Source organism: Mytilus trossulus, unplaced genomic scaffold, assembly GCF_036588685.1.
Source record: "Mytilus trossulus isolate FHL-02 unplaced genomic scaffold, PNRI_Mtr1.1.1.hap1 h1tg000070l__unscaffolded, whole genome shotgun sequence".
Taxonomy (NCBI): Eukaryota; Metazoa; Mollusca; class Bivalvia; order Mytilida; family Mytilidae; genus Mytilus; species Mytilus trossulus.
Genome location: NW_026963294.1, coordinates 5,501,277 through 5,526,203, shown reverse-complemented (window position 1 = coordinate 5,526,203; position 24,927 = coordinate 5,501,277). Strand labels below are relative to the sequence as shown.

General features: G+C 33.1%; 1 protein-coding gene and 1 long non-coding RNA gene across 2 annotated transcripts in view; one reads left to right on the top strand and one right to left on the bottom strand.

Annotated features, from left to right (window-relative positions):
• Nucleotides 1-11,232, bottom strand: part of LOC134699479 (zinc finger protein Xfin-like) — a 41,184-nt gene extending 29,952 nt beyond the window's left edge. Inside the window, exons 1-4 of the mRNA XM_063561069.1 lie at nucleotides 10,976-11,232; nucleotides 6,477-7,201; nucleotides 5,568-5,633; nucleotides 4,465-4,566 (exon numbers count right to left, since the gene is read on the bottom strand). Of these exons, the coding sequence (XP_063417139.1) occupies nucleotides 4,465-4,566; nucleotides 5,568-5,633; nucleotides 6,477-7,115 (807 nt within the window). The 5' untranslated portion in view covers nucleotides 7,116-7,201; nucleotides 10,976-11,232. The remainder of the gene's footprint in view (nucleotides 1-4,464; nucleotides 4,567-5,567; nucleotides 5,634-6,476; nucleotides 7,202-10,975) is intronic.
• A 7,118-nt stretch (nucleotides 11,233-18,350) lies between these two features.
• Nucleotides 18,351-24,925, top strand: LOC134699478 (uncharacterized). Its single transcript, XR_010103607.1, has 3 exons — nucleotides 18,351-18,475; nucleotides 24,113-24,340; nucleotides 24,870-24,925. It is a non-coding gene; the product is annotated as an uncharacterized LOC134699478 (long non-coding RNA).
• Nucleotides 24,926-24,927: the final 2 nt, after the last annotated feature.

Sequence of the window (24,927 nt, the reverse complement as noted above, 5' to 3'; positions counted from 1 at the left end):
AAAGCTCTGTGGCCATAACAGCTGTCTCATTAGCATTTAACCACTTCCCATATTTGCAATTAAAACAATAGAAGAAAATTATTCAACACAAAAACAAAACTTACTTGTAAATATGAAATTCTCTTTACGGTATGAGTTTTTCTCATAGTTTGAGATTGTACAGTAGTACATGTACCTGTAACTGCTTATACCTATTTCTTATTCACTTTTGCTTGATAAACTCACTAAATATCATATACATTGTACCACATCTTCTTATTTTTATAAGCATTCCAATAACATGAACAATTGTAATTCAATTCTATATACCAAAGCAAAATGAACTGCACCACTTTCATTCACTAGTATGCATTTTTTGGCAAAATACAAGTTCTTAAATGACACAATATATATTTATTGATAAAAAAATTAAATTTAGTATACAACTCTTTAACAGGTATAAAAAAAGCACAGCTTTGTCATAACTTGTGAAATCTGTGCTGAAAACATAGACATTGATGGTATTTGAGTAATTCCATATGTGAAGCTCAACATTAGCTCGTCAGTTGGTGGTGGACAGTTATAGTTCCTTTCTGCAGGCTAGGATGAATGACTTTTCAGGAAAACCAATTTCACAAATCAAAACTTTCCTCTAGATTTCTCCTACAATATTCATCCAGTTTAGTTCTTTTGTTTTAATTGGACACCGTCCTGATTTTTAATTTTGCTATCATTCAGTCTCTTGCTTGCAAATGGAGCATGAAAATAGGATGGGTATGGCAGTAGACAAGTCTCTTTAAAGTGGGTTTGTGCCCTGAAAAAAAGTTTTATAACTTAAGTTTTTTTGAAACTTGTGCAACACACATACCTAAATAACTATAACATAGAAGAGAGCATCATTCGTGTCAATGTTTTGTTCCTTTTTACATTGTCATTGATATTTTTTCAGAAAGCCTGAGGCATAACTCGTGAATTCCTGTCATTACATCCTAAATTAACATAATTACTGCTAGAATAATTATCAGTATGATATACGTACACTATCATTTTACAGCCCAAGTCTTCAGTATATATAATTGTTGCATTCATTCACTCCTGTGTTCAGTCGTTCAAAAATATTTAAACATCAACAAATGAACTTTAATAAGGACAAGAAAACACTAGAAAATATACGTACATTCAATCCGTGTTAAAGAGTATTTGAAAGAGAAATATAACTGGTTAAACGATGTATAAAGGAGGGAAAATTGTAGACATTGCATTTACGATGCTTTCTACCTAATAGCACGTGGAGATGTTTACATATTTAGACTTGACCCAGTATGACCCGTACCTTGTAGGTCACCGCCGTCGTTTAAACACTCGACTACAGTCGTGTAAGACAGTAAAAAGCTTAAGCCTGTACTATTTGCGTGAAGTAAATGTTTTGTTCTGTACATTTAAATTGTTTTACCTGATAGCAAGGACGTATATCTATCCGTTACCTTCTCAATTCACTTTGTCAAATCCTTCGAGCTTCTTCAAAACATACGTATTACTGCGCCGGAAGTGAGAAAAATATGAGAAATCCTCGTAAAATAATGTTATTTTCAATTTTGTGGAATCCATTTTGTTATATTTATTATACAAAGATAAAAAAAAGTTACGATTAATCATGAATTTGCATATCATTATACGTAACGTTTATGGACTATTTTTTTAGCTGTAAATCGGCCATTTTGGCGGGAAATCATATACACATACACACGTAGATTGGCTGGTACCCGATCGTAATATTACACATCACATATATCAAATAGCTAATACCCGGAACGTAGTACCGGGAACCAGGATAATACGTAGACAACATACATAACTAGAAACGCTTTTACGGTTTCTCGTTCATAAACCGAATTCCGCTTTGAATTATAGAAGATGCAATATTAATCATGTTCAGTCGACTTTTCATTGTTATATCAACGTCTGAACTAATTAAAGAATCTTTAGATGTCAGATAACTCGAAATTGACCCGACCTCTTTCCACACGGAATACACATAATGATAGTTTGTAGTCAGGTTGACTGCTTATAATGCAAAATACACACTAATAACAATTTCTATAAAACGAACAATACACACTGATCGTTTCTTTAGTCCCCAATGTAAATGAAAGAAACAAAAACCATATTATACAATAAAAAGAAGAGGAGAAATTCGAACATTTCCGGGTCTATTTCTGGCCAAAAGACCCCCTGCAAAGATTGCGTATGAAAAGATGAACCTCATGACTTAAAAGTCAGGCCTTAAAGCACTGCCTTTAAAAACACTCTGACATATATAACAATATTTAAATATACAGACATTAGTTATCAAAAGTAACAGGATTATAATTTTATCGCCAGACGCGCGTTTTGTCTACATAAGACTCATCAGTGACGCTCAGATCAAAATAGTTAAAAAGCCAAATATATACAAAGTTGAAGAGCATTGAGGACCCAAAATTCCGAAACGTTGTGCCAAATACGGCTAAGGTAATCTACTCCTGGGGTGAGAAAATCCTTGGTTTTTCGAAAAATTAAAAATTTTGTAAACAGAAAATTTATAAAAATGACCATATAATTGATATTCATGTCAACACCGAAGTGCTGACTACTGGGCTGGTGATACCCTCGGGGACGAAACGTCCACCAGCAGTGGCATTGACCCAGTGGTGTAAATAGTTATCAAAATTACCAGGATTATAATTTTATACGCCAGATGTAGCCAGAGCAGTAAAATTGAATTACCACTATATCATGAATTTTGCCTTTGATCTTGCCGACTGATAATTTCCTTTCTCAGGGAAGTTGAGTGATTCTGTTTCATCTTTTTTTTTTTATCCGAAACTGCTTTTCAACTGCTGGTAAAAAATTTGTAAATCTTTGACCTGATCTTACTGACAAATAGGGGGAACCATTCTGTTAATACAAAGGAGGTACGTTGTATGACAGTGATGTCCATCCCCTCCCCATTAGTAACTTCCCCAGAGTAGCGGCAGTAGCCCATATTATCATATGAAAAAGGAGTTGAGAGATATGAAAATTATTGCTAGTAACTAGTATTGCCGTTGTCAGGGAAATAAACCAAATCTTCATACATTTTAGGTAAAATAGCGATAAACAAGATAAACAGATTATCATTGGTCATCTCAACTCAGTTGCTTCTCTTACTTTGGCTCTACCCGCTCAAGCCAGAAAATCAATATTATTGAGATAATCAACGATAATCTATAAATAGATCGGAACATAAACATATCACAGACCATTTTGCATTTAAATGGAGTTGGTCTAAGTTGAAAGATTTCCTTGAGTGAGAAATAACATTTCTACATAAAAATATACAAAATAACATTTTATTTATTAATTCAAACTGAGTAGTTGTTCCTCGTAAAAAAGTTCAGGAACACGATTTAAAACTAATGATTGATTGGTTTGTTGCCTAAGGTCCAGTGGCAAACTTTTAAAAAAAAATTATGAGAAAGTCTTGCCAGTAATACAAGTAATCAAAGTGATACAGTTTGTAAATTCAGAAAATAATGCATGCATTTATTATTGCTATTTTGTCAATTAAGCCTAGAACGTGGTTTAAATTTTTGCGATATATTAAGAAAAATCCTGTTCAATTCATATTAATGGTTTTTAATTGCAAGATCAATATATCATGTATATTGCGATTGTAACTCAATCACATTTTAAGCATTAATACAAACATCCCAATAATTTTTGAACTTACAGTACATACAGTATACGTAGTATGAAGTTCCTTTTTTTTAAAGGAATATTAATATAAACTTGATATAGCTGCTGCGTAATAATCATTCCAATATTTTGTGTTCTACGACAATTGAGGCAAAAATCACATGAAAGTAGAGATGGATTCAAAAAGTTATAATACATCAAGAATGAATTGCTTTGCTTTACGGCATAGAGGTCTAACTGTTAACCCTAAACAATTTGGCAAAATGGACATTATATTTGCACTTGATACAGGTCTTAATTTGGATTGTAATTGAATATTTTACAAATATAAAGTTTCTGACACAGAACAAGTGTAGTCAAAGAACAAAGTTTTGGTTACAGGATTAGAGATTTCATTCATTTTTTTCTTTTGTGTTATTCACTAGGCTGTTGCAAATTGACCACTCCCCAAAATAAAATTAATAAAATGTACCCCCCCTTTTTGCTTTTATGCAATACACTATAATGACTATGCTGTTGCAAATTGCCCCCCCCCCCCAAAAAAAAAAAGAGAGAAAAAATATCTTTTACCAACATGCATATATCATGTATATATGACATGTATGACCAAAAAGAAAATAATTTTTGAAATTTGAAATGAGAAAAAATTGCCCCCCACCCCCAAATTTCTTTTTTTTTATATTGGGCCAGTTGAGCTAAAAATGATCCACAGTATTCTGTATCTCCTGGCATATATATATCCTCCTATATTCATAGGGTAACACCTACCTGGAATCTAGATTTGTTATACAGAGACTGCAATACTTTAACTCTCAACTGCCCAGTTAAACCTGCACCACTCTGTAAGCTCTGCAGCTGCTCAATATCATCCTGTTTAATACAAATTTAACCATGAAAATGATCGATTATGGGTAAAAATATTCATGGAACTAGGACTGTCTCTATAAACTGTGGATTTGAAAATATTTAAATATAAGTACTGGACTGTGAATTCATTTACATGTATCTTAATTTGTTTCTTTCTTGGTTTAACATGATTAGGTATGATTAACAAAATAGATTTTTTTCATATTATAAACGACTTTTGAGTTTGAATTGTATAATTTTCAAAAGTCATCTAATCTGTGGTTAGACATCCTGGTACTCTAATAGTCATGATAGTATGAGCAGCCAAAATAAGAAACATAAATCATGTACACAATTTTCATCAATTGTTAACACAAATTGTAACTAAAAAATTTACTCAGTCACAGTTTTACATCATGGTTTTCTTATGTAAAGCATAATCCATTGTAGAGCAAATGTAAATGTGCTCTGTTCTGTAGATTCAAATTTCAAAAAGGATGGAATCGCTAAAAGGTAAAAAAAGAGATTGAAATTTCAACCCTGGTTGGCTAAGCTGTGTATTTGAAACTTGTACTTCTGATCACTTCACGCTTTATCAACAGAAACATGCATCAAATATATAATCTTGCAGTACACACTTGTGAGAATCTTACTTTTTCTTACCATTTTTGTGTTCAAATATAGTCAGTATGGAAGACAATACTTCAGTAACATGAGTAAGGTACATTGTACCTACCCTCATACATATGTAGGTCATAAGGTCATGTTTAACATTCATGTACATGTATGTCTCAGTTCACCAGGTGATTTTTAAGCAAACTTTATACTGAAACTGATCTTATTCTTTGTTTTGTACATTTCAAAAGATCATCATAGTGAGACGTCAGGTTACAAGGGAGCCTAACAAAGCCCCGACCCTTCCAAAGGTCACAGGTCTGATTAAAAATTATTATTAAATACAGTATGTGATCTGTCAAACAGATTAATTGGCTAATTATTAGTACTTTTATACAGTACTAAAATACCTCATCTTCTTCTTCCTCCATTTCTTCATATTCTTCAGGTTCCCCTTTCACAACTACTTCCCCTTGCTGAAAAAAATGTTACATAATTATCTCCCTTCATTACAACAAATCTTTGTATTTGGACAAAAAGTCAGATCATTGGTTTATTTCAAATGATAATTGTTGTTGCCTTATATGTACATTGTACATGTACATACACATACATGTAGAAAGATAAGGCTCTTGTTTTCCTCGTGTTAAGTTTAGTCCCTGTTTGTCATATTGGCTACATGTACATGATGTATGTCCTCAGGCCACAATTAAAAATATTTTGGTTTGCCCAAACCTTACCCAAAGGTTGAGACAGTGAGTAGGAAGATAGGTAATTTTTTTTTTTTTAAAGAGAAATTGAAGTATGGGCTGTTTATTAGTTTTCATGCCTATCTGATTAAAAAAACCTTCTTCAAATCAGGACAATAAAATAATTTGAGTAGGCAGTTTTTTTTGGGGTAGGTAGGGTTTGGGCAAACAAACCTATTCTTTTTTATGGCCTCAAGTGCTTATACATTTTTTTGGAATGATTTGAATTCTTTGCCTTCACTTTTTTGTGTTTTTAGTTTTTAGCATTCCACATGGAGGTAAGGCCAAATAAAATTATATGTGTGTTTCCTGTAACATCTTTGAAACAAATAGGGTATATGAAGGTACATGTACATGTAGGGATTTTTTTTTTAATTTTACATTTTTTTTTACCATTGACATGATTGATGATTCAATTGGAGAGAAAATTTGACTTTAACATGTACAGTACTAGTACTTATTGAAAAATGACCCAACAAACTTTAAGGTATGCTATTTCTAAGCTTAATGGAAATAATTAGGGCCTCATTTACTCTGCTTTAATCTGTCCATAATTAGGGCCTCATTTACCTGTGATGTGCTTGAAGTACTCTGATCAACAGCTGCATCCATCAAGTACATACTCTGTGGTTCTGATTTAACATCCTGTTTATTACCTGTCCTCATTAAACTTCCAGCAATGTCTAAAGTAAATAAACCTTTTGGTTCCTGTTTGATTAAATCTAAATATTCCAAAATAAGATCACAAAGCTCCTCATCTTTCAAAGGTTTTATAAAATAAACGACACCATCTTCTTTTAACAGTGATTTTTTGTCTATGTCTTCCTCATGTTTTTCTAATTGACTGGCACTGTATAAGTCCCCCTCGGGAGAAATATACAACATAACTTCTGTGTCCTTATTTTCTACTGACCCACTGCCCTTGTCTGGACAAACATCTGTTGGGTCTTTTGAATCTTGCTCCTCACTTTTGATAGGAAAGGATGAAAATATTTTCTTTGTTAGATTTAAAACCCTTATGTCTTTAACAGGGCCGGTATTGACGTTATTAGCCGATTTATGTTTGTCATCTTTATCCTTAACAACATCTTTCCCAGAGGACTGGCCTTCCATTTGTTTCTCACCGGAGCTTGTCACTTTAATTTCAGAGGTTTTTTCAACAGGTTGTTGTTTTTGAGTGGCACTGTTGACCTTTTCAACAATCGTCATCCTTGATCTTTGTCCTGTATACAGTGTATGTTTAAGTCTGTTTCACAAAATCATACTAAACATTCAAACTGGTGGCACGTGTCCATCTAAAAAAAACAATAAATTAATCATTAATGATTTAAAATTCATATCTTTTTATGATCTGTCCAGTTTTGTAATTCAGTCAGGGCTTTCCAAAGAAGCCGGTAGACTGGGGATTTCCCCCGTTTATGTTGGATTCAAGTGCTGGCTACTTCATTGACAAAAATATAAATTTTAAAAGAAAAAAAATCTTTTCCAAATGTTTACAGGCAGCTGAGAGACATATTGTCGCAAAATCGCGGTCAAGATAAACAAGGATGAAAGATGAATTTATAGGTGCCAGGAGATTGCGAGAATGCAGGATTTTGCTCTATTTATGCCAGAGCTTCTGGCCATGGGGGCCTTGAGCAGGCCATCATGGTGATGGTGATGAGTTGGTACATATCACTTTACTGAACATAATTGCTGCTTACAATTATCTCTATCTAAAATGAACTTGGCCCTGTAGTTACAGTGGAAAATCTTAGTAAAAACTTACAAATTTTATGAAAATTGTTAAAAATTGGCTATAAATTATAGGGCAATAAATTAAGTTCTCCATTTTGGTCATATTGACTTATTTTTAGGTCTTACTTTGCTGTACATTTTGTACATTATTGCTGTTAACAGTTTATCTCTATCTATAATAATATTCAAGAGTACAACCAAAAAGCATCAAAAACAGCAAAATTTCCTTAAAATTACCAATTCAGGGGAAGCAACCTAACAACGGCTTGTCCGATTCATTTGAAAATTTCAGAGCAGATAGATCATGACCTGAAAAACAAATTTACTTTCTTTCAGATTTGCTCTAAATGCTTTGGTTTTTCAGATATAAGCCAAAAACTGAATTTTACCTCTATGTTCTATTTTTAGCCATGGCGGCCATCTTGGTTAGTTTGTGGGGTCATTGGACACATTTTTAAAACTAGATACCCAACACCGTGCAGACTACACGAATGAATTTTATTTTTACAGGACATTCGGTCTGGTAAGCATCCTAGCTTTTACCAGACGTAATGAAATTTTACAAGAATTTTTTTTTTTACATCTAATTGTATATTATCCGACATAAAAACAACAAACAAATGACTTTGTTGTGCCCTTCTTCTCCCCAAAATGCACAAAAAACAAAATGATGTAACAAGGGGGTATATTGTTATGAAAGTTGTGCACAATTGCTTGAATGCATTTCAGTGAAGAGTAATGTCCCATTTTATTGGATTTTGACAATGTTTGTGAACTAAACATAATTAAGAGTTTCTGTATAAAATATTATTTCCTGTTTCTTCTTTCTTTTCCATATATCTTTTGGTTTTCAATTCTAGTGTTTATATTTCATAGCTGAATTTTGTGATCTGCTTGGATTTTTATTTATTTATTGTATTTAATCTGCAAACCCAGAATTATCCTTATCCGTTTCCAGAATCAGATCCGGTTTTAACAGTTATATTTACATTTCCAGTTGTGCCAATAATCATTGATAATGGGAGCCATTGTTGTTTTTGACAGTCTGATATGTTTTTACCCAGATTTACACATTTCTGGTTGGCGATTTTCAGCAAAAAGCTAGCGGTTGAACAAAATAAACATGGCTGTGATGAATAATAAAGATGAAAATGAATTTGAGATCATTTGGCAATTTTGCTAGAATCTTAGAAAAAATCCATGAAAAAAACCCACCGGACATTCGAACTGACTGGAATTGAACAAAATTTTACCAGACCGATCCATTATTCACCGGATTTGTCCGACGTATTTTGGATAGTCTGAGTACACCCAAATAATGATTGTGGCAAAGTTTGATTTAATTTGGCCCAGCAGTTTCCATGGTTTCAGAGAAGGTTTTTGTAAAAGATTACTAAGATTTGCGAAAAATGTTTAAAAATACATGCTAATTTTTAAAAGTTTTTTATGAACTTACAAATGTATCTGTTTTCTGGAAATCATTTATAAGTTATAAAATACATCGATAATATACTATTTTTTAATAATCAATTTTTAAAAGTCACCAATACGTGCTAATATTGAAATTCCAAGTGTTTTTCGGATATTAACAGTCATGACAGTGTTATTCGGTCATTCGAGGTGTCGGTCACAGAACAATATATATGACATAAATGTGGCCTTCCAAGATTTTATAATTTATATTTGGACTACATGCTGCTCGACATTGTTCTCTTTTGCAATCAGAATAGTTTTACAATATTCTGTAATGTTCGCAGTGTTTCATAATTTTTCAATTTCTGTAGTGAGCACCTAGCTCATTATCCTATAGATTAGTCCAAATAACAGGCCTCTACATTATAATTTTTTCTAACTTGTCCCTTCGGACAAGTTGCAAGAAAATCAACTTGTCCGAACTCTGAACTCACTTGTCCGAATTTTTAATTGTAATTCCTCCATATTGATAATATATGTGATATGCAATAATAACACTTGCCCTTTGATTGTACCTAATAAAGATCAATAAAGGGGGCATTTTATTATGTTTATATGAATACCACATCAAAATTCATTTTGTTATTTCATACTGAAGGCTTATTTGACTCATTGTCACTATCATGTGTCAATCATTAAATCATATCTCTTTCCATCCCACTAGGTTCTCCTCTTCATGAACCAATATTCATTCTGAAGTAGTGGTATGGTTTAAACCAAATACACCTGGCACCTTTTTATAAATAAACCTTTTTAATTTATTGATGGTGCCAAACAAGATTTTACAATTTATTTTGATTTTTACATACATTGATATACATGATATATGATCAGGAAGTACATAAATTTTTTTAGTAAAAAATCTGCCTTTTTAGATTTTTTTTAATTTTACATCTTAACTTATTATTTTAACATATAGATCTTATTAAATAAAACCTTTCTTAATTTAATGTTATGCCTAAAAGCAAAATCAAATGACACAAACTTTAATTTAAAATTTTAAAGTTAAGGTAAACAATGGTAGAACTCCATATCATGCATATGGAGGTGCTCCTAACTTAAGGAGGCTTATACTACTTTAGAAGAAGAAACATTAACATTGGGTTACTTCCCCTTTACTTATTTCCCCTGGTCAATGGCTGCCAGCATGTTCAAATACGTTCAATCAGAGACATATTATACAAGTTTACATGTCTCTGGTTCAATCAATAAATATTTATTTCATTTTGTATGATCAATAAAACAATCATTCATGTTTTTAGGAATGTATAAGTCTTGAATTTGATCTATAAATATCTGACATCGATTTTTTTCACTTGTCCCATCGGGCAAGTAGTATGATGAATCTACTTGCCCGACACCTATTTCAACTTGTCCCGGACAATCGGACAAACGGTAATGTCGAGCCCTGAATAATTATGATGTCTGGCAAGGCTGTTATTTTTTTTCTGGGACGTCGTAGGACGGCGTCCCAGAAATTTTTTTAAATAACCTTACCAGACGTCATAATTATTTGGACTACCTATAGATCTATTCCTTATTTTTTATTTGCAAAGGGAGATAATTTCAATGTAGCCTTGGCAAGAATTTGTCCCTTAGCTCTGTATAAGCTCAAACTGAATATAAAGAGAACATGCATATGTTTTCTTTGTATAAACTCAATGACCTAAATCAATTCATTTATCTAAAAAAAAATGCACAAGCGTGTGTGGGGACATTAAACTGGTCTGGTCACAGACACATGTGTAGCATACAATACGGATGAAGTCGTTAGTCATTGAAAACGTTTGTTTTGTTGTATTTGTAGTAATGCAATTATTCAACGCTATCAAAGTCTAAGTAACAGTAAACCTTTTTACCTTTATTATACATCATTTAGAACGCACCAAACATCAAAACATTGTATTCTTCACATTCAAATAACCGGAAGTTGATCGTTAATGTTCCTGCAACTGGTATCGCTAAACTCCAAGCACCTGTCAGCAACGTACGCAGATCACATAATAAACATCGCAGCTTTGTTCACATTGTCACTGTGCTCGCACATCAGCTCTGACTTGCTATTCTATTCAATGCGATAGTTAATGCAGTCATATCTGACATTTTATTAACTATAAATAACTTGAGGCAATTTTAGGTGTTTCCCCAATTTCAAAAATAAAAATACGGGAAAGGGAAGTCACATGTTAAATAAAAGGAAAATGAATATATAAGTTGCAGTTCTTGCTTTCAGGTCGCCAATATGTCAAAACATTTTTTTATGTTTTTCTGCTGACGCCCTGGGAAAAATAGGGTAGGTAGGCATATAGGCAATATGATAATCACTTTTTTAATTTTACAAACATTTTTCAGCTATTAATAAAAGATCATATAAAAAAATCACTACTAGCGAATCAGTCTGACTTTCTGTGCTTATTCCAAAATTACATAAAAAGTGTTATGATAGGCACTAAAAGTTAGGGTAGGTTTAGGTATAGGCCGTTAGCGGAACACATACCGTCACATGATTATTTTGTTTTAATTGGCCTATAAAGGAAACAGTTTAACGGATTCTATCTTTATAGTTATAATATATTGATCTATTGGTCACAATATTTTAATCGATTCCTTTATCAAAGAAGTGCAGTGTTTTTTTAATATTGTAATGAATCAAACCTTGAATAAAACGAACTACTTCAGTTTTCCAGGCCAAAACCTGAGACTATCAGTGACATGCTATAGTACTGATATACGAGTCTCACTATAAGTATACAGTATAATAATACAATGGTATTAGTCCCAGGTTGCATTGACCGTGATTTTAGACGTATATATGTCTCTGGTACAGCAATACTAGATCATTTTAACATGCATGTAACAAAATTAAAATTACAGAACTCAAAACAATACTATGGAAGAAAGACAAGTGACAGGATCAATACTGAGATAGTAAAAGAGATAATTCCGCATACATGTAAGTATGAAAAAAAACTTGCAAAATTCAGTTTACTTTGTTTATTTTTATTATTATTAATAACATTGCTATGAATATGGTATTATTTATTTATTCCGATTTACGTAAAATGGTTATTATTAACGGTTAAAATTTCTCTTTTCTCTTTTCAATTTTGAATTCATTTTTCGATGGTATATATATATACACTGTGACATCGAATTGGGGGTATAGGGGTGAGGAGACGTTCATGATGACCGCAAGTTAATTGTACAAGTTTTAGATGTGGAATGTGTTTTGATATATCTCAACTTATACGATTCGCTCGTGTATGTAACATTGTTTTAGATTTTAACGAGAGAAATTTAAGTATTACTGAAAAATTATTACACCAGGTTTTTCGATATCAAAAACTAGTCAAAACATTTACTAAATTTTAACATCGGTATACGGACATCATTCGTAAATATAGCTCAACATGCAGACTTCTTATACGTTCAGGTATTTCACATCCAATTTTTTGTGGAAATATTCTTTATAAAGCACAAAAATGTCAGTATTCACCTTAGAAACTAACAAAACCTTTAAATAGACTTATTAAGAAGGGATATAGTTACGATACTGTTGTCAGGTCATTAAAGATTGCATATTTTGGCGTTGATATTGATTCACTTATAGGGTCTTTGCATCGGAACTAAACACATTTATTCTAAAATCATTTGTTGGCATGACACGGGTTATGTTCTTCTCTTATATGTTATGATAGTATGATACTAAACCCCTAACGGGAAGGATTGTGCCTGATATTTATATGATGAAATCATAATCTTTCAATCGGTTTAATTGAAGTCTGGAGCTGGCATGTCAGTTAACTGCTAGTAGTCTGTTGTTATCTATGTATTATTGTCATTTTGTTTATTTTCTTTGGTTACATCTTCTGACATCAGACTCGGACTTCTCTTGAACTGATTTTTAATGTGCGTATTGTTATGCGTTTACTTTTCTATATTGGCTAGAGATAAAGGGGGAGGGTTGAGACCTCATAAAAAGTAAAAACACAAAAATACCGAACTCCGAGGAAAATTCAAAAAGGAAAATCAAAAATCAAAAGGCAAAATCAAAAGTCCAAACACATCAAACGAATGGGTAACAACTGTCATATTCCTGACTTGGTACAGGCATTTTCTAATGTAGAAAATGGTGGATTGAACCTGGTTTTATAGCTAAAATCTAAATAAACTGACTGTCGGTACCTCTTCAGAACCGGCTGTTATTTATAGAAAAATCAACAAAATACCTTGTCCGAACAAAATTTTCTTAATAAATTGACTTTGGGTACCTCCTCAGAACCGCCTTTATTTATATAGAAAAATCAACCATACCATGTCAAAACAAAAGTTTCTAAGTAAATTGACTGTCGGTACCTCCTCAGAACCGGCCGTTATTTATAGTAAAACCAACAAAATACCTTGTCGGAACAAAATTTTCTCAGTAAATTGACTGTCGGTACCTCCTCAGAACCTGCCGTTATATATAGTAAAATCAAGCATATCTTGTCAGAACAAAATTTTCTCAGTAAATTGACTGTCGGTTCCTCTTCAGAACCAGCCGGGTTTTTTTTATAGTAAAATCAACCATACCTTGTCCGAACAAAATTTTCTCGGTAAATTGACTCTCGGCACCTTCTCAGAACCGGCCGTTATTTATAGTAAAAACCACCCATACTTTTTCCCGAACAAAATTTTCTAAGTAAATTGACTGTCGGTACCGCCTTTAAATAGAACCGCCAAGTTTTATAGAAAAAATTAACCAAACCTTGTCCGAACAAATTTTCTAAGTAAATTGACCCCTCAAGAAAGGCCGTTATTTATAGTAAAATCAACAATGCCTTGTCCGAACAACATTTTCTAAGTAAATTGACTGTCGGTACCTCCTCAGGAAAGGCAGTTATTTATAGTTAAATCAACCATACCTTGTCCGAACAAATTTTCTAAGTAAATTGACCCCTCAGGAAAGGCCGTTATTTATAGTAAAATCAACAATGCCTTGTCCGAACAAATTTTCTAAGTAAATTGACCCCTCAGGAAAGGCCGTTATTTATAGTAAAATCAACCATACATTGTCCGAACAAATTTTTCTAAGTAAATTGACTGTTGGTTCATCCTCAGAACCGGCCGTTACTTATAGTTAAATCAACCATACCTTGTCCGAACAAATTTTTTTAAGTAAAAATTGACTGTCGGTTCCTCCTCAGAACTCGCTGTTATTTATATTAAAATCAACCATACCTTTTCCGAACAAATTGTTCTCAGTAAATTGACTGTCGGTACCTACTTAGAACCATCCGTTATTTATATTAAAATCAACTATACCTTTTTTAAACAAAATTTTCTAACTAAATCGACTGTTAGTCTGGGACCCGTTCACCAATCTTAACATACAGAAATAAGAAAGTGTGCAAAGAAAATCAGCCCGGTTTGTATTGATGAACAGGATAGTAAATGGCCGCCTCGTAGCAATACCAACGCTAGAGCTGCACTCTACATCATCCGTAGCAAGAGGACACACAACACGATTTCTTGTACCGTATGCCAGAACTTCAACTTACAGACAGCATAAGGATATGGAACAGCCTCCCACAACCTTTGGTGGACAGTACCTCACTATAGATGCTTTCAAGCAGGGGGTACTGAGCTGCAGTATTCCTTAATCGCACCAGCAGACTGTTTTTAACTTGCACCTGTAAATATTTTCTTGCACCTTTGTTGTCACACCCAGCATGAGCAATAGTGCGATAATACTCAATTAGAGGACTGCACTGTATTGGAAGAAGAAGGTACCTACTCGAAAAAATTTACACGTCACTCAGTCATTTCGTAATCCAAATTACAGTAACACATACTGATTGCTTAATAGGCTGAAGATGACAATCATGACACCTTCAAAGCGACAAAGGATTGAGCAAGGACGTATTCATTGACTATAATAACATAGCTGAATAATGATCCCAGTAAGTAAGCTCTAGATAGATTTAAAATCTACGGTATACGGACTCTTTGATTTGAGGGGGCAGTCTGAGATATTTGAGAGAAAAAAATCTGGCCCTAATGTCTGACTTAAAAAAAAAATATTGGTCTTATCTGGATTGAAAACAAAAATCTTGTCCACTTTTCTGCTATTAGAAACAAACATTTTCAACAGTCATTTAGCATTAAATAATAATGATGAATAAAAAATCCGGTGTATTTTTTATTATTTATTTTTTTGCATGTAAATCCCATATCTGACCGGAATGTCTGTTTCGCCGAACTGAGATATTGAATACTTTTTTCAAAGTTCGACTGCAACCTGCCTGTTGGAAGTGGCCTTTATGTCTCCTTTTGTCGACCGTCATTCATAAATACGTTGTCATTTCAGATTGATTCGCACCCCAAGGGTGACTGGGGTAAAGAAATATAGTCACTTGGTCTTCTCCCGACCGACAGTAAAACGCTTGCCGAAGTGGGGCGTCCGTTTGGCTGTGCGGGATGTATCAAGTTCGCAGTCACGTCCGGTCAGAAGGGGGACGTTAAATCCGATGCCTCTTGTAAAGAGAGTGCCACGCTCTTTGCACGTTAAGAACCTTTGCAACAACTCTATGAGGGGTCCGTATTTGGCCTGTTGCAAGGCAAAATTTCTGTCCCTATCCAATTTTCCCTCATTTTCCAGTGGCAGTCCAAATTTCCCAAACTATCATCCCAGATGGTCTCCATTGTATCAACCTACCTGTTGTATTTATTGTGAACTTGTTCTCGTCCTGAATATGCATGAAATATTTGCCACTGGACGTTAAGAAACCAACAATCAATCAATCAATCAATCAGATTTATTCGTAGCTTTTGGTTGATTTGGAACTCTCACTTTCCCTGTTGAGTGAAACATTTCAAACAAACATTTGGATAAAGTTCCCTGTTTGTCTTTCTTATCTCGTGTCGGTCGTATTTCAAATATCATTGAATAGCTCGGTGTATATGTCTTGTTCACAACAAGACATTTGTGAGGTTATGCTTACTAAACATACAACAAACGAGAATATTCTATGTCCATTTTTTAACGACAGTCCCACATCAAATACATTAGTACATAGCTTTGGAACCCTCCAATAAATTTTTAATAGATAATTAATAGTGAGAATACGGCATAAAAAAGACCAACCCTAACAATGAAATGTACATGTCCCACGTTAAGATCCGTTAAAGAAGTGCATTTTACACTAATTTAATGTCTTATAGCCAAAAAGAGGTCCAAATCCCCATTCCTCACTACGCTCGGCGAACATTACATATTTCGCCCCCACCCCCTTTCCAAAATCCTGGATCCGCCCCTGTAAATGTTATTACCTAATCTTCAAATTGAAACCTCTTCATTACCAACGTTTCCGATCTAAAAACAATACTTTATCAAAACCCTGTTTCATTTATACTTTAGATTGTTACTATCTCAGAACAGACTGTTTTTTCCAGTAATTATAACAAAACCTTTTCAATTTGGGAATAATTTTCATTCTAAGTAGACTTTCTTTGATTTTTTTTAAAAACAAACCGCTTAAAGAATATCTTGTATAAACCAAATTTCTATGTAGATATTTGTTCGTTTGCTCCCCGGGTACGAACCGTAAAGGTCATTTTTAGTAAATATAATTAATACCTTTTTTTCTGTTTATGCAGACTTACGACGAGGGTTGGGATCCCGGTAACATGTTTAACCCCGCCACATTACTTATCATGTGCCTGTCCCAAGTCAGGAGCCTGTAATTCAGTGGTTGTCGTTTGTTTATGTGTTACATATTTGTTTTTCGTTCATTTTTTTTGACATAAATAAGGCCGTTAGTTTTCTCGTCTGAATTGTTTTACACTGTCTTATCGGGGCCTTTTATAGCTGACTATGCGGTATGGGTTTTGCTCATTGTTGAAGGCCGTATGGTGACCTATAGTTGTTAATGTTTGTGTCATTTTGTTTTTTTGTGGATAGTTGTCTCATTGGCAATCATACCACATCTTCTTTTTTATATTTACGAATCCATCGTTATTTACAATTGAAAAAAAATATGCCTTGTCAGAACCAACGGGCCCCCTTTTTGGGGAAAAAATTGGTTGCTTATATAGGGAATCACTGAAGCGTGACTGGAGCGGGTCCCCTCTTATGGCAGTTAGTGCGCCCCACTTATGAAAATTTCTGGATCCGCCACTGCCGTGTTTGATGATTTAATGAATTATCTCAGTGTTAGCCAGACAAAATCTTGTTCAAATAATTTTCATTGATTGAATAATGCACACTTTTAATCAAATTATATCAAATAATCAGTATTGTCATATAAATCAAAAACATGATCTGTGACAAACATAACATGTAAATATTAAAATACAAAATGTATCAGTTTAATGTGATTTGGGTAAAACTCAATGTCACTTAAACCTGAGACTACTAATTATTTAAGAAATTGTGCAGGTGAAAGATACCGAAAGAAATTCAACAGAAACATTTTCATGAGATTTATATTTGGAAGGGACCCAATGGCAATTTGAAAAGTAAAAATAAATATCACTGAATATTTCATTTTCGGAAGTATCGTTCTTAAATTCGCAAACGGTTGATAAAAAACTCTAAAAATTTTACTGAGAAAATAAAAAAATAAATACTAAAAAACTAAACAATTCATAATATACAATACAATGTGTGTTCGTTCCAATTAAGCTTCCCTGGGGGAAGTTACAAAGATACAGACACTAATACAGGACAATTAAAGGATTGTTTATCTTAGTAAAATCTTAACATCAGTCAATATCTATCTTCGTTTACATCTACCGAATGTAAAATAAGAGAGCTTTATCATATTGAATTTGACCTTATTAATGTTGGAGTTATTTATCACTGATTTTTTTTTAGATTTTCTCGGTTTAACTTTTTTTAATCAATTTAAGATTAAATCTATATTTGTAAAATTAAAAAAGTTTGTTGGCTGCTTATTTCACTTAAACCATTATGTGTTATTCATTAATAAATAGATAGCTTATAAAACATAACATGGTAAAGTAATCACCAGTTTAACACTTTTATTTTATTACACCAGTTCTAATGATGCAAAGTTACACTTAATTGATACTTTATTTCAGGGTCGTGGTTATCTGTCTTAATTTTACGGGAGTGAGATTTCAAACAAAGACATATCTGCGCAAGTCTGATATAGGTTCTGAGAGCGTACTCCGGTTCTGCACAAGTAATGGTTCTGAGGAAGTGCACCGCTGCCGTACCCTGATGTCAAAATGGCTAACTCTTATCAGATATATAATAGTTAAAACAGTTTGTATTCCTAAAGACTTTAAGACCAGATCAAGTGAATGAAAAGATCGCATAACTGATGATTTTCTGTAACGAAATTATATAACTGGTAAGTACATGTACTATAGGTAATTGAAAGATGATTGATTTTAGCGAAGATAAACAGGAACATATTTACTAGGTTTTTCCGTTCTAATCCGCCGTTTCAGAATTTGATACATTCTGGGTAATATTTCAAAAGCAAACACGAAAACGCTGTGAAGATGATTGATTTTAGCGAAGATAAACAGGAACATATTTACTAGGTTTTTCCGTTCTAATCCGCCGTTTCAGAATTTGATACATTCTGGGTAATATTTCAAAAGCAAACACGAAAACGCTGTGATTGGTTTAAAATAACGTTATTTTCATGTCGGTGTTCGGAAAATGAGATTACCCAAAGTCATAATTATTACTAGTAGATTCAGAAAATTCTGAAATTCGAACCTGTTATCAGAGCATGAGTCTGGATACATCATTTGGTTATTGTATTTTATTGAATTGTTCACAATGAATATTCAAGAGTAACGAAAGATACCAAAGGGAAGTCAAACTCATAGATCTAAAATAAACTGACAGCGCCTTGGCTAAAAATGAAAAAGACAAACAGACAAACAATAGTACACATGACACAACATAGAAGACTAAAGAATAAACAACACGAACCCCACCAAAAATAGGGGTGATCTCAGGTGCTCAATGTTCAATTCACTTTTTTTATACTACAATTTTTTTTTTAAATACTTCATCGCTTTTCTTACCTTTTTGGTGTGATTATACCAAATTTGAACCAATCACTCGTTTTGCTAGCGCTGTTCATACTAAAAAGACATGTGAATTCCTCGTTTTCACTTTTATATCATATATTGATGGTATTTCTTTTTGGATAAACTGGGGTTATAATTATTTAAATGTGGATACTATTGTTTGTTGTGTTTAATCTATATTGTTCAAAATTTGTATACGAACACAAAGACATTTGATTGACAGTGAAAAAAAATACTATAAAGTCATTAAGTTGTAATTCTTTATGCATTGATTAGTTAGGATAAATGACTAATTAAATGAATATTACATTTCAAAAGTCAAACCATACAGATAGCCGAAATTTATGTGTTATAATAAAAATCAGTCAAATTGGCATTGCAACAAGTTAAAGACCCAACTGCAAAGAAAGGGACACAAGTCTGTACATGATGTACAAAGAAAAATGGCATATTATTGCTGCCTACGTTTTATCAACACCAACAGCCATTTGTATATCAGTAAACAACTGTCACAGGAAGTCGAAAACAATAACATGAATAACTAGAAAATAAAAGTAAAATCTCACTTTACAATACCAAACGGTAGTCAGAAGAGTTTATGACATATAGGTTGCACGTTGTAAAAACAACTGTTTCTAAAACCACGCCTATTTTGGGGAGATCTTGAATATTCATAGAAAATTAATTTTGTTTACATACTGGTTCCGAGTTATGCTCTCTGTGTTCCATTTCACAGAAATTTAACTTGGGAATGTTATCAGTAAATAAACATGTGCATATTGTTTACATTGACATCTGTGGTAACCTTTCATTCGAAGTAGGGATAGTTTAGAAAATTAGTGTTAGTTTAAACTCTGAGAAGTTCATGGCATATAAACATTGAAAATATGCCGCACAGCCATATATTTTGACCTTTGAAAAAAAACTTGTAGGGTATATAAACTTTCCATTCTAGGATAAGGATAAGATTTTTTTTAAACTTCATAGTTAAAGTGGTACAGTTTTAGCCGTAAAAAAAGTTCCTATGTGAAATTTGCATTGTCAATATTTACAGACATGCAACCTAAAGCTGTCAAAAGATGAAATGGAAAAGTGCAATAGATTATGATCTTAGCAGACATTCGCCATTCATCATTTCCTTTCGGTTCTCTATGGAAAACACAAGTTTACAGCGGAATATAATGAAAACAAATCATGCCACTTATGTCACATTTAACAGACCCCAATTTGCCTCAATTCCTCTAGAAGTGTACGACCGTGGTTATGCTCTCATTTAGTTTGACGAGTGAATAAAAGTAATGTGCTATGCTGTCTTTAGAATAAGGCGACGATAAGGCATCAACATTACAGTATCAAGGTTGTAATCAAGGACACCTTTATTCAACTTAGCCAAGCTCTATAGTTTGAAAAAAGAAAATAAAGAAAAGACAGGAAAGAAAAAAAGAAAATTAAGTGATAACATTTGAATGATCGTATATACTTGTTGGTGACTATTCTGAGACTAAAGAGGTTCATTGTCTGCATAGTCAGTCAATAAGTGTGTTTTCATACCGAAATAACAGGCCAATGTTTCCTCCCATGAATAGTTTTTGAACTTATTACCCGTTTATTAGTATTTGGTTGATTATAACAAGGATTTGTATAGTAAGATTCTTACTATACAAATCCTTGATTATAATTAACAGTTCATTTCTAGAAAATGATTTGTTAAAATATAAATAATACTAAAAACTAAATACTTTTTAAGGTAATTTTTTTAATCAATTATGTGTTGGTTTACCTGAGTGTACTAATAGTAATTAAGATTTGACTGAGCCATATAAACCTCGACTCTGTTCCTAAAACCAACCAGGGAACCATTTTGAGGTAAATCTTACACCAGGATCATACATCCATGAACATGTACATCATAAGGAACCAAATAGTTTTATAAATCGTCATGATCGTCATGTCTTATGTAAGTATAAAGGCAAAAGTAATATACATGATATACTGCTGTTGAAAAGTAACAAATTGATTAAGTGAGAAAAAACGGACACAAACTAAAACTGAGGGAAACATAACGGAACAACAATAACACTCAACTGCAAAAAAAACCAACCAAACGGAAACGTATAGAAACGGACTATTAGAGGTCGGTCATTTAAAGACGTATCAACCGTATCATATACGTTGACGTATCCGCATCTGCAGCTATACCAAAAACAGTATATGATCCCGAGCTTTAACTTTCTGTACTTTTAATAATGCAAATGGGCAACTGATTAATTTCTAATGCAGAAATTTACAAAACAATAAAGAAATATCGAGTTTTTGTGGAATATGTAACCGTACTTTTAAAGATATTCCGGATAGTCCGAACAGTTTACAGGCATGATAGGAGTGAATACGGTAAACTCGTTTGTTTGTGTATGAACTTGTGCTCACGTAGCATTGACAAAATTGAAATTGTTAATTGTTGATTGACAAATAGAGTGATACTCAGTACTTTCTATTACCTTTTTATGATAAAATCGCAAATGAACAATATTCAAAGTTTCTTACATGTATATAAGTAGTACAATTGATTTTTTTTGGGGTGTTTTTTCATATAAGATCTTGAAACATTTTTTAACTAGATTATTAAAGGATTGTGTACGATATTCGTGAACCTGCCCTACATTGGCTCCTTTTAAGGGCATGTTAAAGTAGTTGAGAGAACCCCTTATTTTTTTTTTTACAAAACACCACTATCACAAATATTGAAAGTGTATGATAATGTTTGATTGTTTCGAAGAGATTCCAATTAGTTTTTTTAAATGAAGTACGGTCTTATTAATAAGCTCGGGATCACATAATATTTTTTGATATATCTGCAGATGCAGATACGTCAACGTATACGATACGGTTGATACCTTTGTAAATGACCAACCTCTATTAGAAGTTGGACATTTAAAGACGTATCGTATCCGTTTCTGATACGTTGACGTATCTGAGAAAATATCTGTGTGTTCTTATTAGAGCATTTGCATTATTCACGTATCAGCAAAATGATCAGGATACGTGCACGGATCGACGTATACGTATCGGGTAGATTTGCTTACAATAATGATTTTACCCCGATCTCAATAAAATGTTCAGGCATTATGAAATATTTTCATCGGGACCAGGTAGCCTTAATTTATTCTTTCCTCATATACGTGTTATACGATACGTCGATACGGATACGCCAGCAGATACTTGATTAATGCAAATGCTCTATTTAAAAGATTTCTTCATGTTTAAATATACGTTTGAATTTTTCGAAAAACTAAGGATTTTCTTAATCCAGGGATAGATTACCTTAGCCGTATTTGGCACAACTTTTTGGAATTTTGGATCCTCAATGCTCTTCAACTTTGTATTTGTTTGGTTAATAACTATTTCGGTATGAGCGTCACTGATGAGTCTTATATAGACGAAACGCGCGTCTGGCGTACTAAATTATAATCCTGGTACCTTTGATAACTATTTCTATGATCTTCTATGTCGTTTTTTTCCTCTTATATTTGAGTGTGATTAATTCACATTACTATAAGACGTGTCACGGTACTATCCCAAATTCATTTATTTGGTTTTGATGTTACATTTGTTATTCTCATAAGTTTTTGTCTAATGCTTAGTCCGTTTCTGTGTGTGTTACATTTTAATGTTGTGTCGCTGTTCTCCTCTTATAATTAATGCATTTCCCTCAGTTTTAGTTTGTAACCCCGATTTAGTTTTTTGTCCTTGGACTTATGAGTTTTGAATAGCGGTATACTACTATTGATAACTTTTTTCATTGATACTCATTGATCTGTTTTATACAATCGTTTTATTACATGATAGTTACTAATTTATGAATACTCGTTTATATATTAACACTAGATATTTTAACCATGACCACTTCTCTGTCGTGAATTTAAGATTCATGAGTCTTTCTGTAGCCATGTGTATAATGAAATTATAATAGAGCATTTGCATTATTCACGTGTCAGGATACGGACACGGATCGACGTATACGTATCAGGTAGATTTGCTTACAATAATGATTTTACCCCGATCTCAATAAAATTTTAAGGCATTATGAAATATTTTCATCGGGACCAGCTAGCCTTAATTTATCCTTTCCTCATATACGTGTTATACGATACGTCGATACGGATACGCCAGCAAATACTTGATTAATGCAAATGCTCTAGTACTAATAACAACTGTCATGTTCCTGACTTGGTATAGGACAAACATCATAAATGGTGGAAAACAGTTGATAACAAAACTTTACGACAGAAGAGATGTTTTCTGCTTCTTAATTGTGAACTTTTAATTTCTATGTGTCAACATTGCAGCAGTGCCTGAATACGAAGTATATATCTTCAATGGATACAAATCGATATTGTATTTCCTATCATGATTTTCTAAATAGAGGGTTGCTGCTCACATGGAAGCTATTATACAAGAGTTCCAAATGTTGAAGATGAAATCATCAATTTGTAAAATTTAGGGACGCCATCACGAGTTTGATCGTTATTGAATATCTGTTTCACAGATGATATCGGATATGTTCCTTACGTCGTAACTACAATCTATCCCTTACCTTTTCACGAATGTGACCTATCTAATTAAAATATTTACTGTGTTCGTAATAATTTGAGAAAGACGACGAGTGCCACATATACAGGGTCTGCTTACCCTTCCGGAGCACCTGCTATCCCCTCTGGTTTTGATTGGGTTCGTGTCGCTTAGTCTTTAGATTTTTAGTTTTCTATGTTGTGTCTTTTTATTTTCTAGCTTTGGCGTTGTCAGTTTATTTCGACCTATGAGTTTGACTGTTCCGTTGTTAACACTCGTCCCTCTTTTTGTTAAACCATATAACAATGGAAAACCCACCAATCAATCATAAATCTTGTAATTGATAAAGTAGCTATCAATTTATGTTTTAGGTGAGATGGCGACTTGTTCAAAGAAACCACGTCTAACATGTTCAAATGAAAATCAGAATTATGTCACACTAGACAAACTTTTGAAGGAAGTGGCTGAACCAGTGGTCAGAAAACAATTTGATATACAGTTTCATCCTGCAATGTTACAGAAAACTCTAAATAAAGAATCATTTAAAATAAAGAAATTTACCAATGGAAAACAATGGAAAATATTATCCCCACCACCAGGTAAAGAATTTTTATTACATATTCGATTGAAAAACTACAATGGGTTAAGTTGGTTTGTTCATAGAATGGACCAATTAGTGCACTTTTTATACTTTTTAGTCGGGTTGTTGTTTCTATGACACATTCCCAATTTCCTTTCGCAATCGTTAATCTTGAAAAGAAAGCCTTTCAGAGATATTAATCTATGATGTCTTAAAAATTATCACTTTAAGGAGATTTTGTTTAAGCCTTAATGCACCATAACAAGATTACAGATTACTTAAGTTCCCATGCTTAGATAAACACTATTAACATTTGCAGATTTATAACCCTTTTTTAGTCCACAGTTAGGCACATTGAGTTCTTTAGGAATCTGTTATTCATATCTGAATCTAAGAGCATGCGTTTTTCATTCTTTCATTACGGGTTTCCTCTAGCATTTGTGCTGTACGGGGACCGACATTATAACGAGCAAAAGGTCTTAGTTCCCCACTTTTCAAAGGGTTCCATGGGGATATATATCTCACTCCTTTCTTACTTTTAGTTTTAGATCAAAAACCAGTTTGTTCCAGTGACTTTGATTTGACATTGATGATATTGCTGATTCA